Source organism: Kogia breviceps, chromosome 8, assembly GCF_026419965.1.
Source record: "Kogia breviceps isolate mKogBre1 chromosome 8, mKogBre1 haplotype 1, whole genome shotgun sequence".
NCBI classification, from domain to species: domain Eukaryota; kingdom Metazoa; phylum Chordata; class Mammalia; order Artiodactyla; family Physeteridae; genus Kogia; species Kogia breviceps.
Window position 1 is genome coordinate 37,018,854 of NC_081317.1, and position 13,384 is coordinate 37,032,237.

Here is a 13,384-nt window from a genome sequence, read left to right on the forward strand (position 1 = left end):
TTTGACCAAGAGAACCCGGATGATCTGACCAATACCAGAAGCAAATAAGTCTACTTCACTCCGGTGTGGCCGGCTCCCCTTGTCCCTGGTCAGGGCACATGTCCTACCAGAGTTGCCAGAAATTGTACTGGACTCAATGGGTCCATCTTTTGGGGTGCTTAGCCAATGAACACACCAAGTACTTTAAAAAAATTATATATATATATATATTTGGTTGCACTGGGTCTTAGTTGCGGCATGCATGTGGGATCTAGTTCCCTGACCAGGCCCCCTGCACTGGGAGCGCGGAGTCTTATCCACTATGGCACCAGGGAAGTCCCCACACCAAGTACTTTGATTAAACAGAAGCATTTGTTACTTGTGACAAGGGGACAGGGGATAGTTCTCAAAGCACTGTTTCACTAACAGTAAGTGCTCAATAAATGTTGTTCTATGAATCAGTGTATGAACTGCCTTAGGACTGCAGCAATGTGCCTACAGAGCAGTCAAGATGTGGCCTCAGAGCCCCTGTCCTCAGTATGGTATCCGGGAGACACTTTCCTGTGTCTGTGACTGTTTTCTCTGCAAAATGCAGTTGTTGGAAAGGAAGGTTAACAGCTCTCAAATTATAGCAATCTTGAGAAGAGGCCTGAATTAAGGATCCAAAGCCGGGCCATCAGACAGGTAATGAACAAGGGAATCCATGTCTCCTGAAGTTAGTCAGAAGACCCAGGTAACAGGCCAAGCAGGGGTGGACAGAGGGCAGGGAGCAGATGGCAGGTGGCCACGGAGGGGGAGGGAACCGCAGCGGTTAGAGCCGCCTGCCGGAACCCGGGAGCAGCTGGGCTGCAGCACTGCACTGAGCACCACGCTTACCCTTCCCAACTTAAGTTTTATATCTTGGGGGGAAAATCATGATTGCACCTCTGTGGCAGGGTCGTTGTGGGGACTGAAAAAGACCATGTAGGTGGCCCGGAGCAGCGCTCCACCACGCCAGTGGCCGTGCTTTGAGGCGTGGCGCGGCGACAGCGGAGGAACCGGAGGTGGCGGTGGGCCGCGGGGGAGGGGGCAGCCCCGCTGTTGGAGGAACTGAGATTGGACGAGGATCCCGGACGTGGGGTGGGGGTGGGGGACGGAGTGGGCGGGGCTGCAGTTGGAGGGGCGGGGCCAGGGCGCGGAGGTGTTCCTGTGGGCGGAGGGCGGTGACCCGCGCCTATAGGCTCCGCGGGGCACCCCTCTGGGGCCCGGCCCACTCCGAGCGGTGCTGACCCTCGGAGGCCGTCGGTCTGCGCTCCAGCCGCGTCCCACCGCGTCCAGCCGCCTGCACCTGCCGTCCAGCGCTCAGCAACCCGGCCACAGCATGACGGACCAGGCGGTCTTCGACACCAATATCGTCACCCTGACCCGCTTCGTCATGGAGGAGGGCAGGAAGGCCCGCGGCACGGGCGAGATGACCCAGCTGCTCAACTCGCTCTGCACCGCGATCAAAGCCATCTCCACCGCTGTGCGCAAGGCGGGCATTGCGCACCTGTGAGTCAGGCCTCTGTACCCCCGGACCCCTCACCTTGGCCGTGTCCTCTCTCTCTGGCAGGGGATCTGCCGGGCAGTCCGATGTCTGACCCTCTGCCCATACTGTCAGTCTCTCTTTGACATCTGGGACTCTCTCTCCCTCTCCCTCCCTCCCTCCCTCTCTCTCTCTGCCCCTCTACAGAAGCTCAAGCCGCACTCAAGCCTAGTTCCCCCTTCCATTAAGCTTTCCACCTGGGGGCCTGTCTCACGGTCCACAGCTGCATCCATCCTGCAGCCTGCTCCCCTGGGCTGAGCAGCCTGCCTTAGCACCCCTCTGGCTTCCTCCTGATGAAATTGGCTGACCAGATGGGCACCTGGCCTGACTGCCATACCCATCCTAGCCTCAAACAGGAAAGTGCTGGCCCAGGTGCCTTCCTTTCCCTTTCTTTTCTTTGACCTCCTTCACTCCCTTTGGAATTGGGGTCCCAAGTCAGGTTTCTAATTCAGTATCTCCTTGACCCTAGACAAGTCCTGTTAGGAGCAGTGGGTCGAAACCCCGCTGGGAGGAGGCTGGGAGGAGGCCCTCTGTCCAGAGTCTTCAGGGGCGGCAGTGCTGGTGAGCACAGGGCTGCAGGAGGTCTGGAGTGGGGCTTGAGATGCTGTATTTCTAAGACGTTCTCCTGTGGTAGGTGGTGCTGAGACTGCTGGTCCGCAGATCACATTCTATTTAGCAAAGCAATCACAGGACAAGGGGATTCAGAGAGTACCTTCTTGTGTGGCTTGTTGTAAGTAACACAAGTGCTCTTTGGTTTATTCTGGTGTGCACGAGCGTTTTGTTTAGACTGGTCCTCAGTATAGCTGAAGGATGCCTGGGTTTTCAGATTGCCCACACTTCTTCCTAATATTTCCCACACTTAGGAACACCTTAAACATTGTGCATAGTGCTCTTAGCTGATCTGAAAAAGTATAATCCCTGCAACCTAGTTTCCTTTTCTGGTCAGCTCTTTGCCTTTGGTCCCACAGTATGGCTTGGTAGAGCTAACTTTTTTTTTTTTAATTTTTATTTTATATTGGAGTATAGTTGACTAACAATGTTGTATTAGTTTCAGGTGTACAGCAAAGTGAATCAGTTATACATATACATGTATCTATTCTTTTTCAAATTCTTTTCCCATTTAGGTTAGTACAGAGTATTGAGCAGAGTTCCCTGTGCTATACAGTAGGTCCTTGGTTATCTATTTTAAATATAGCAGTGTGTACATGTCAATCCCAAACTCCTAATCTATCCGAGCTAACTGTTAAGGAAGGAGTGTATCATCACATTTGTTTTCAGATATCAAGCAGGGACGGCCCTTGCTGGGAGAGGGATTGGGACAGTATGTTAGGAAGGTGGTGATTCCATTACTATTTCACCTATGGTCCCTCTTAATACATTTCTAAGGAGGCTGTGCTTTAGGAAACACACTCAATTAAAATCTTACTTCAGATTTAATTTACAATAAGTAAAAGTGTCCTAACAGCTTTACCTGCCTTTGAAAACCAGGGGGCTTCTTCAAAAAGAGTGTTTGTCATTTCTTGTATTATTTTAAAATGTGTCAGCACCTTTCACAACCCCAGAGAGACTCAGAAACACAAGATCTGCTTTGAGGTGCATCTTTCCCGCCTTTTAAGTAATGTCAGATAGTGGGACCTTAGGTAGTGTGATTTCGATAGTGGGACCTGGACAAAGGGTGCTAATGTTGGCTATATAAATTATGTATAGTTTTACACTAGGTACCTGTAAATACCAGGTTAAAAAATATTGTTGTTGCTATAATTATAAATTCCTTAATAAATTGCACTCAACAAACATTCAAACCACAACGGGAAAAGTGAAACCCACCTCTACCCATTCCCTGGAGTATCCACTATTCATAATTTACTGGTTATTTTACTAGATACTATTTTTTTTTTTTTTTTTTTTTTTTTGAGGTACGCAGCCCTCTCACTGTTGTGTCCTCTCTCGTTGCGGAGCACAGGCTCCGGACGCGCAGGCTCAGCGGTCATGGCTCACGGGCCCAGCCGCTCCCTGGCATGTGGGATCTTCCTGGAACGGGGCACGAACCCGTGTCCCCTGCATTGGCAGGCGGACACTCAACCACTGCGCCACCAGGGAAGCCTGATATGTCTTTTTCTTTTCTTTTTTTTTTTTTTTTAATGTCTTTTTTAAAAATTGGAGTATAGTGGATTTACAATGTTGTGTTAGTTTTTGGGTGTACAGCAAAGTGAGTCAGTTATACTAGATACTTCTTTATATTAATATAAATTTATACATGGATACGTATTTCCATATGACTCTTTGTAAATAGCAAACAAAATGGAATCACACTTAACATATTCTTCTGCAGTTTGCTTTCATTATTCAACAATATATATATTCAACATCCTTCAATGTTAGGACATGTAAATCCACCTCCTTGTTATTTTTATTTTATTTTTATTTTTATTTATTTATTTTTTTTTGCGGTATGCGGGCCTCTCACTGTTGTGGCCTCTCCCGTTGCGGAGCACAGGCTCTGGACGCGCGGGCCTAGCGGCCATGGCTCACGGGCTTAGCCGCTCCACGGCACGTGGGATCCTCCCGGACCAGGGCACGAACCCGTGTCTCCTGCATCGGCAGGCGGACTCTCAACCACTGCGCCACCAGGGAAGCCCCACCTCCTTGTTTTTAATTGCTGCATTGTGTTCCACTGCATGGACATATCATGAGCTATTTGACATTTCCCATATGTTTGGGCATGCCACTGCTCTTTGACTATTTCAAACAGCATTGTACCTGTGAAATGGGTGTTGATGCATGGCCATGTGGGTGGCTGACAGAGGAGGACTAGAACCTGGACATTAAGTACTCCTGTGGGAAAATCAGTTTGACTGTCTCAGTATCACATGTAGTTGAGCAGGGGGCAATAAGACAAGATCTCAACCTAGGCCTCCAGATTACACTCATGACTTCGATATCCTGGATGAAAAGGCCAGCATGCCTGCAAATAACTTCTTAGTGCTGATGACTTGCCCTAGAAGGGCATCTAGCCAGAGGGACAAGGTGATCCACAGATTGCAGGAACCTTGGGGAACCAGTTTATGGAGCTCAGCCATGACTCATCATCAGGGACAGATCAGGAGTTTAAATGTAGAGCCTGGAGAGGTCTCTCTCTCTCTCTCTCTCTCTCCCTCTCTCTCTTCTCTCCCCCCCCCCCCCCCCCCCCCGTCTCTTTAGTTCTAGAAGAGACTGAGAGATGAGAATGATACAGAGCTTATGCTGTAGGAAAAATATTACAAATATAGAACTATAAAACAATAGAGCTCTGAAAGATACTTTCCTAGAGGTACCAAAAATATGATGTGGATGCAGAGGACTGTGGAGTATCAAGATAGGCATTTGCAATGGTCAGGAAAAGATGGTCCTAGGTTTGATGGCTGGAGAGCATTTTAGGCTGGGCCATCGTGTGAGGAAATGTACAAAGTAGGAAGATGTTTCTGGAAAAGTTGCTCATTCCGTTTGACTGAAGCCTGGACTACTTCAAGTAATGTAGTGATGCGGCATTTGTGGATGTTAAATTGTGGGTGCATTGGGGGAACATCAAATGGCAAGGGTGAATACTTTATATTTGGGGGTTTAAGCAAAGGGGAGAGGTACAGGTTTTTGAGTGGGGCAGTGGAATGAATGGAGATTCATCTGGGGCAGGTATGGCTGGAAGTATAGAGTTAAAAGAGAGAAAGCTAAGACATGTGGAACACCAACTGAAGAGGGGAGAGGTGAGGAAAGCAGCATTCAGATCTAGGGGATTAGAGGGGAGGAGGGGGAGGATCTGGGAGAAGTCTGGGTGGGGATGGGGGAGAAGGACAGCAAGGGAGGTTCTCAAAGAACCCCGAGAAGCAGGGCTGTGCCATTAAAAACAAAAACAGGGCTTCCCTGGTGGCGCAGTGGTTGAGAATCCGCCTGACGATGCAGGGGATACGGGTTCGTGCCCCGGTCCGGGAGGATCCCACGTGCCGCGGAGCGGCTGGGCCCGTGAGCCATGGCCGCTGAGCCTGTGCATCCGGAGCCTGTGCCCCGCAAAGGGAGAGGCCACAACAGTGAGAGGCCCGCATACCACAAAAACCACAAAAAAAAAAAAAAAAAAAAAAAAAAAACAAAAACAAACAAAAACGAAAAAACAAAAAAAAAAACCCCAAAACCCAGAATTCCAAAGGAGGAGCTGGGTTTTAGAGGCTGGAGAAGGGTAGGAAGATGATGCTGACATTTTGGTGATGTGGAACTTGAGGTGTTAGAGGGCCGCCATATAGCTGGAGATGTTGCGCAGGCTGCAGTTAGTTGCGACAGTCTGGAATTTGGGTGTGAAGAACTGACTGAAGATTAGGCCACTGGATTTTGGCACATCCACTCCTCAGGCAAGAGGAAGAGGAGAAGAAAATTAGGACCCGGTTTAGCAGAACAGGAACATGCAAGGCTTTAAGAGCACATTTTGGAGAGAGGTGGAGCTGGGCTCAAATTCCTGCCTCTGCTATTTAACTTCTGTGAGGATTTAGGCAATTGGCGTAACATCTCTGAGCCTCAGCTTCCCCACTTGTAAGATGGAGACAACTTGTTTTTTTAATCCTCAAAGAGTTGTATGTGGAAGAACTGAGTTCATTACATTGATACTGTCATCATTGTTTTCCTAAGTTGAAGTTTTTTGTTTCTAGAAAACAGATAGCTCTATATTCTGCTTTTCATTCCTTAGTAGCTGCCCACATGCATTTCAACAAGGATATATTCCAGGCTAGAATATTATATATTAAGAGGACTTTGCTCCCTCAGATTGGTTACCGGAAACTTCCCATTGTGCTCACGTGACATCAAGAAAACTTTCTTGTAAATGTGAGGTCACTTCTGTTGTTTGGTGGAGGAAAATAATAAATAACTTTCATTTTAATTTTGGAATTACAGGTCAGTTAACACATACTTGAGCTTATCTTCAAGTTTGCAGAGTTTACAATCTTAAATTTCTGGACATTTTATCATATGTATCTTATATTTCTTGTATTGTCATCTCCATATTACCAAAAAGGAATTGTAACTTCCTTTCCACACCAGAAGCATAGCCAGCCACATACCATCCTATTTGCTCATTTTGGGCTGGCATGAACTCAAGCCAGCCTTGGGGTTTGTGGCCTTTGAAGCTGCTCTGGTTGACGCCTCTTATTCAATGTATAGTCATCCCTAGGTATCCACCAGGGATTGGTTCCAGAACACCCAGCAGATAGCAAAATCCGCGAATGCTTAAGTCCTTTAGGTAAAATGGCTGAGTACAGTCCGCCCTGTGTGATCTTGGATTCAACTAACAATGGAAATTCGCAGATGCAAAACCCCAGGATACCGAGGGCGGCCTGTATTTCTCATCTGACCTTTGGATGTTCTGGGCTGGGTGAATGGTTGGTCATTTACTTCAGAATCAATCAATAACAAGTCATGTTACTTTCGACTTCAGTGATAAGGATTAAATAATAACCTGCCTTCCTTTTTCTTCTAAAAATGCGCTCTTCCTCTTGGCTCCTGTGCATGCTATCTAAAGGGCGGCCTGCTTTACATTGCCATGCTGACATCAGACGGAAAAGGTCTAGTTAGTTAGCAAATCAAGGAAGTCATCAAAAGTTCTTCCCTAAGTGTGGCCCTGGCTCCGGTCCTTGTGTCTAGGGATCTGCTTCAGAAATGTTAAAGGAGCCTTTCTCCTGACCATCATTAATTGCAGACTTTATGGCTGTGAAATGGCTGGAGAAACCGTACGCAAATTTGAAAAACCATGCTAATATTTAGTCCAAATATCTAAGGATTTAAAAATACTGGCCAAATTAACCTATCCTTCTAAAGAGTTTCCCATGATATGAATTAAAATGACTTAACAGTTGTTTCCATTTTTCAGTGAGGTTTTTATAGTAAGCATAAAAGGAGATATTACAATACTCGCCTTGTGGTGTGGCCAAAAAAACAAAAAACAAAAAGAAGAGATATTCCAGACGGCAGCTTCTCAAATTGATTTTTTTCCCCCAAACTCCAGAAAGAGAAGTTTTGTGTCTCTGGGGGTTTAAAAACAGAGTCACAGGGGCATAAACCCTGACAGCATAAACCACAGGATGCTGTGCTTCCCTGAACAACTTGGGCTGCAGGGCCAGCTAATATGACTAAAATTGAAGTGACATATAAGCATCTCAAATGAAATAATATTCCCAGGGAGACTTCAGTCAAATGTGAACTCTGAGCACTTTCTTTTCCTCTCAGTTAGTTACCTGTGACACTGTTCTGCATTGCCTGTCTTCCCAGGAGCTGCCTGAAAAACTGGTTTAGAAGTCATTTCCCTTCCCCTTCATCAACCAACCTATACAACCAATCTGTGGGCTCCATTAAGAACAGTGATGGCTGCCATTGGCCGCTATGAATCAGGTGCATCACGTGGGTTAGCCCTCACCCTTACAAAGCCTGGAAACAGTCAGGGAGCTGAGACAACTTGATGGAAGTCATATAATCAGGAAGAGGGAAGGCAGAATTTGAACCCAGGTCCCTGGTGCTGTGTTCTTGTCAGGACCCACCTTGCTTCTCAGCATGGTGGTATTACTGCTGAGGGGAGTTAGGGATGGGAAGAGAATGATACCATTTCTTGTTCACTACCTTGGCGCCGGTCTCTCTTCTAAGCCCTTTACCTATGTCACCTCATTTACTCCCCCTCTCTACATACTGTGACATAGATGCACTAAATTCCCATTTTACCGAAGATCAGAGAAGCTAAGAGATTTGCACAGGGTTGGTTAACACGTGGCGGAGCTGGGATTTGAACCCCCAGGGTCTAGAGTTCCAGCCCATGGAGGAAAGCGCATGATGACGCTACCTTTCCCCACTGCTCCCGCACGTGGCCATCGGGTTATACAATAAAGGCTCTTCTTCTATCCTTTGGGGCCTTTGATGGAATGATGACTGATCAGAATGCAGAAGAGTATTGTTTCTAAGGGATTTTCTGAAAACTTACAAGAAAATAAACTATGTGCTCTTTGGCTAATTAGTTCCTTGAGGATTTTCTTAGGGCTTTTTTCTTCTGTCAGAGTTGTAGAAGCCTTTCCTGCTTCCGGCTTTTCATTGATCCATGGAATGTGTTCCCTCGGGGGTCTTGCTTCCCTTCTGGGGGCCCCTCCTGAGGCATCTTGGGAGAAGTCTGACTGAGCATTTGCCTAGTCCTGACTCCTCATCCCTGGGCAGGATGACACAGGGCCATGTGAGAAACTCCTCGTGTCATGGCTAACTTCCTGCGCTAAGGTGCAACGTACAGAATCTGAGGTGATTGGGTATAGACTCAAGATATTGTCACTATTGACATGGCAAGCTGGGAATTCATTCTCCTGAATCCTGTTTCTACCTTAGAATCACTTTCCTGGGCCTTCTCGAAGACTTTCCTAACACAAGGTCTCACCAAGGTTTCACCAAGGGAAACCCTCCCAGAAGATGACCTAGAAGCGTTATAAAGTGCCTGAATTTTGAGTTTGAGGGTCCCAGAATCATCTATCTCCATGTTTTTTATGCTTCACCAGCAACTGGAGGATAGATGGGGAAAGGTCCTTTTGGTTAGAACAGAGGAGGAGGACCCTCCATGGGAGTAAAGAGGAGCAAGGAGGGGTGACCACCCAACCAGGCAGGGAGGTGGAGCCATCCCAGTGGTCTGCATGGTTTGGCCATGAAGATGGCCATTTCAGTTCTGGTGTGGTGAGTGTCCCTTACAGTGTTCATCCTGCAGCTGTTATACGGCCCCTCCCGACTCCCCGTGGACCGGTGGTGCTACTCTCTGTGATCCAAGGGCAGGATCCACCTCAAAACCCTGGAACAGCAGTGAGGAACCTGGCTGGTGGTCTTGGCTGGACAATCCAGCTGCCCTGACGCTGACTGTAACCTCTCGTAGCTCACCGCATGGGAAAAAGACTTTGAGGTTTAAAAAGTTACTTATATAAATGTGCACAGAGTAACTCCTCCCATTTGGAAATATATGAAAAACAAACTCCCTGTTCCTTTGGATAAATTACTGACCCGGAGCTGTTCTTTGGAATCATTACTGGCTGGCTCATTTGGGCTCTTTTAGGGCTTTGTTATAGCTTCATTTTTGTTTGAAAAACATTCAAAGTATCCTTCAGCTGGAACTGCTCCTTTACAGTGAGACCTTCCTTGACCATCTAAACCCCTTACCCTGCCATCCCCCAGCATCTTGTTTCATTTTATTAGAGCACCTGTCACTATCCAACATTATCTTATTCATTCAAAAGCACTTGCTTGTTTCTTGTTTACCTCACTCACTAGAACATAAGCTCCATGAGGGCAGGGATCTCATCCATCTTGCTCAGCACTGTAACCCCAGCACTCAGCACAGTGGGGACAATAGATATTTGTGGAATAAATGATCATTTACACAGGCCTCTAGGAAGCTTTTGAGTAAGAGGAACTGAGGCCTAACTGTTCTTCACCTATCTCGCTGAGCCAGATAACCCAGAACAAAGTGTGAAGTAGGCTTTTCCCATGTCTGCCTCAGTGCCTTGTCCACCTGTCCCAGCCTCCCAGGCCTCCCTGGAACTGTCCCCATAGGCTGGTCCCTCTGGGGACTGTTCCAGTGGCTTCCTCCACACTCCAAGGTGTGGAATGACCTTGAAGTCTACTGCTCCTATACTTATTCCTGCAGGCTTGGGTTTCTCTTCTCTTCAGCGGATGCTTTTCAGCAAGTATTGCTAGAGGGCCTACTGTGTGCTGGAAGTTGGGACACAGTGGGGGAAAACATACCCTCTGTCCTCATCCTCGTGGAAGTACAGATTAAACAACCATGCCAACATGAAGATGATGAAGCCTGGGGGATCTTGAGAGCCCCCTCCCCTCCCACAGTATTGCAGATCCGTAATGAGTGCTCCCTTTATAGAGCAAACAAGGGACTTAACATGAGGTGTGAAGGGCTGTGCTAAACCCTTTGTGTATGTGTGATAAGTGTATAATCCTCCAACAACCCCACGACCCTGGTCACGCGTGAAAAGGAGGACTCAGAGAGAGCAGGGGCCTTGCAGAGCTGAGGGCTGAGCCAGGTCTCTGCCATGAAGCCCATGTTCTTTTCCATCAGCGTTATTCACCCTCCTGAATTAGTAGTGACTTTAATGGTGGAAGTGTCAGGCTAGGAAAGAGAGCCAATTGGTTCCAGCAGGGCCATTGAGGAAGATGTAGGCCATTGAGTTGTTGGCCCCTGCTAAGCCCTAGTTCCATCCAGAATTTGGCTGCCTTCTTTCTTCATCAGTGTCGGCCTCACAGTTGAAGTGAGAAAGAGACTATGTGGAAAGAGAAGGGAAACCCCAGCTGCAAGTTTGATAGATCCCTTGGTCTTTTACTCATGAAATAGGAATGACATGATGAAAAGAAGTGGGAGGAGGGCTAGAGGGACAAGACACTGTTTTCCAGGTGGGCGAGGGAATGATGCTGAAAGAGGCAACACTGGAGAATGGGCTTGATGATAACTGGAGTTACCTCCTGGAGAGTCAGGCTGTGTGAACCCTTTGGGTTCAGAGAGTTTCTGGTGTTGGCTCAGTTTTCTCCAGCAAGAGACATGCAAGTTATGTTTAGAGAAAATGCATTTTCAGGAGTTGAGCAGTGAATGCCGTGACAATCGGTCCCCAGGCAAGTGCTTCCAGCAATCTCAGCCAAGGGCGCCATGGTACCCCTTCTCTCCCATTCTCAGCTGCTTGGTGGTATCTTCATTGCTCCTGCTCTTTCCCTTCCCACATCCAGTCTCTTACCTTGTTCAGTGCATCCTTCTTCTAAAACATTTTCCCTCCTTTCAGTGTTCCTACTCAACCCCAGGCTATGACAACCTTCCTCTTCCTTCATTCTAACAAACTAGGCTCCATTTTGGACCAGTCACTTGGATTCTGGAAGCTCCATAATTACTGACTTGCAGATACCTTGAAAATAAAGTAAGGACTCCAGACTTCCCAATGCCTTCAGCCCCTAGGACTCCTGCCAGAGGCAGTGAGGTGCCATTAGGAGAGGCCTGGCTTGGAAGTCAAAGTGAGCTTCTCACCTCTGCTCTGCTGCTCCAGTTTAGAGAAGCCCGTTGGAGTGAGTGTCCTCCCCTATAAAATGGGGTAGTGGGATCTGCCGACATTACTTTTCTTTGGGGGTCTCATCAGCTATAAAACCATAGATCCCTTGGCTTAGTTTCCCTCTCAGGCTCCTTCCCACCCAGAAAGTTTCCTTGCTTGCTATGTCTGTCAACTGATTCATTATGCATTAGCTCATGCATTCGGGAGTGAAAATTGGTTCTTGGGGCAGGTGAAAAAAAATCAATCTTTTTGGGTGTGAAATATATGTACATACAGTGCATAAACAGATACACACTTTATCTGCAATATTAAAATTTCATGGGGGGCTTCCCTGGTGGCGCAGCGGTTGAGAATCCGCCTGCAGATGCAGGAGACACGGGTTCGTGCCCTGGTCCGGGAAGATCCCACATGCCGTGGAGCAACTAAGCCCGTGAGCCATGGCCGCTAGGCCTGCGCGTCCGGAGCCTATGCTCCGCAATGGGAAAGGCCACAACAGTGAGAGGCCCGCATACCGCAAAAAAAAAAAAAAAAAAAAAAAAAAAAAAAAAAAAAAAAAAAAAAAATTTCATGGGGGAGTGTGTTAGGGAAAAAAAACCTCCTTAGGGGCCATAATGAAAAAAAAGCTTGAGAAACATCGATTTAACCACAAAGGTGTGCTGGGTACCATGATAGGCACTGGACAGGTGAATGACGATATCTCCTTCCCTCCAGGGGCCAATCCAGATGGATGACCATCTTTCTCATTCTCTTTCTCCCAAATCATGTGTCTTCTTTCCTTTCTTCTAAATCTTACCAAATGCCCTCTTTGAGTGAGTTTATAGATGCATTGACATATTCTGGTGGTCATGGCTTATATTTTTGTATCTTTTCTTCCCTGTAGCTATGGAATTGCTGGCTCTACCAATGTGACGGGTGATCAAGTGAAGAAGTTGGATATCCTCTCCAATGACCTGGTTATTAATGTGTTAAAGTCATCTTTTGCTACCTGTGTTCTTGTGTCGGAAGAAGATAAACACGCCATAATAGTAGAACCTGAGAAAAGGGTGGGTCTGCTCCTATACTATTGAGGATTTTAATGTAATCATTTTTCTTTCTGGCTTCATAAATAACTCCACTTGTTCAGCCAAGCTGGATTCCTAAGACACAGCCTAGATCCCTCCTGAACCATCAGTCATCATTTCACAGATTACACTTCACTGCTATATCTCAAACTGTCCTCTCCTATCTACACTTCCACCACAGTCCATGCCGTTATCATCTCTCCTGCATGCTCATACATGGGAGAGACTCAAATATACTCATACTCACCTCCACTTCTAACTTTTTTTTTTATTGTCATGTTCAAGGCTCTTCAAAGTCTGGCTCTGTTAACTACATCCTTCCATCCACCCAATTCCCAACCTTCATAACCAACCTTCCTGCCAATATAAACTGTTCATATCAGTGATTCATGCATTGGAATCCATTGGAATCCTATTAATCTTGTTACCAAACTCAGGATGCTCAAGAATCCAATACTGAGAGACAGGTGTTGGGTAAAAGGAAAGATAGCCTTATTGAGGAAGCCAGCAATCCTGGGGAGAAGGTGGACTCATGTCCCAAAGAACCAACTCCCTGTTGCCCATCTGGGGGCAAGAGTTTTTAAAGGGGAGTTTCAGGGGTGTATAAGCAGAGGGAGGGGGCTACATGCAGAACAGCACAGTTAGCTCTGATAATCATCTTGAAATTGGCCATGTGGTGGTCTGATCAGTGTCATCTTGATTGTTTT

General features: G+C 47.0%; 1 protein-coding gene across 1 annotated transcript in view; it reads left to right on the forward strand.

Moving 5' to 3' along the window:
• The first annotated feature begins 1,135 nt into the window (after positions 1 to 1,135).
• Positions 1,136 to 13,384, forward strand: part of FBP1 (fructose-bisphosphatase 1) — a 28,242-nt gene continuing 15,993 nt past the window's right edge. Inside the window, exons 1-2 of the mRNA XM_059072364.2 lie at positions 1,136 to 1,509; positions 12,497 to 12,659. Coding sequence (XP_058928347.1) covers positions 1,340 to 1,509; positions 12,497 to 12,659 — 333 coding nt within the window. The 5' untranslated portion in view covers positions 1,136 to 1,339. The remainder of the gene's footprint in view (positions 1,510 to 12,496; positions 12,660 to 13,384) is intronic.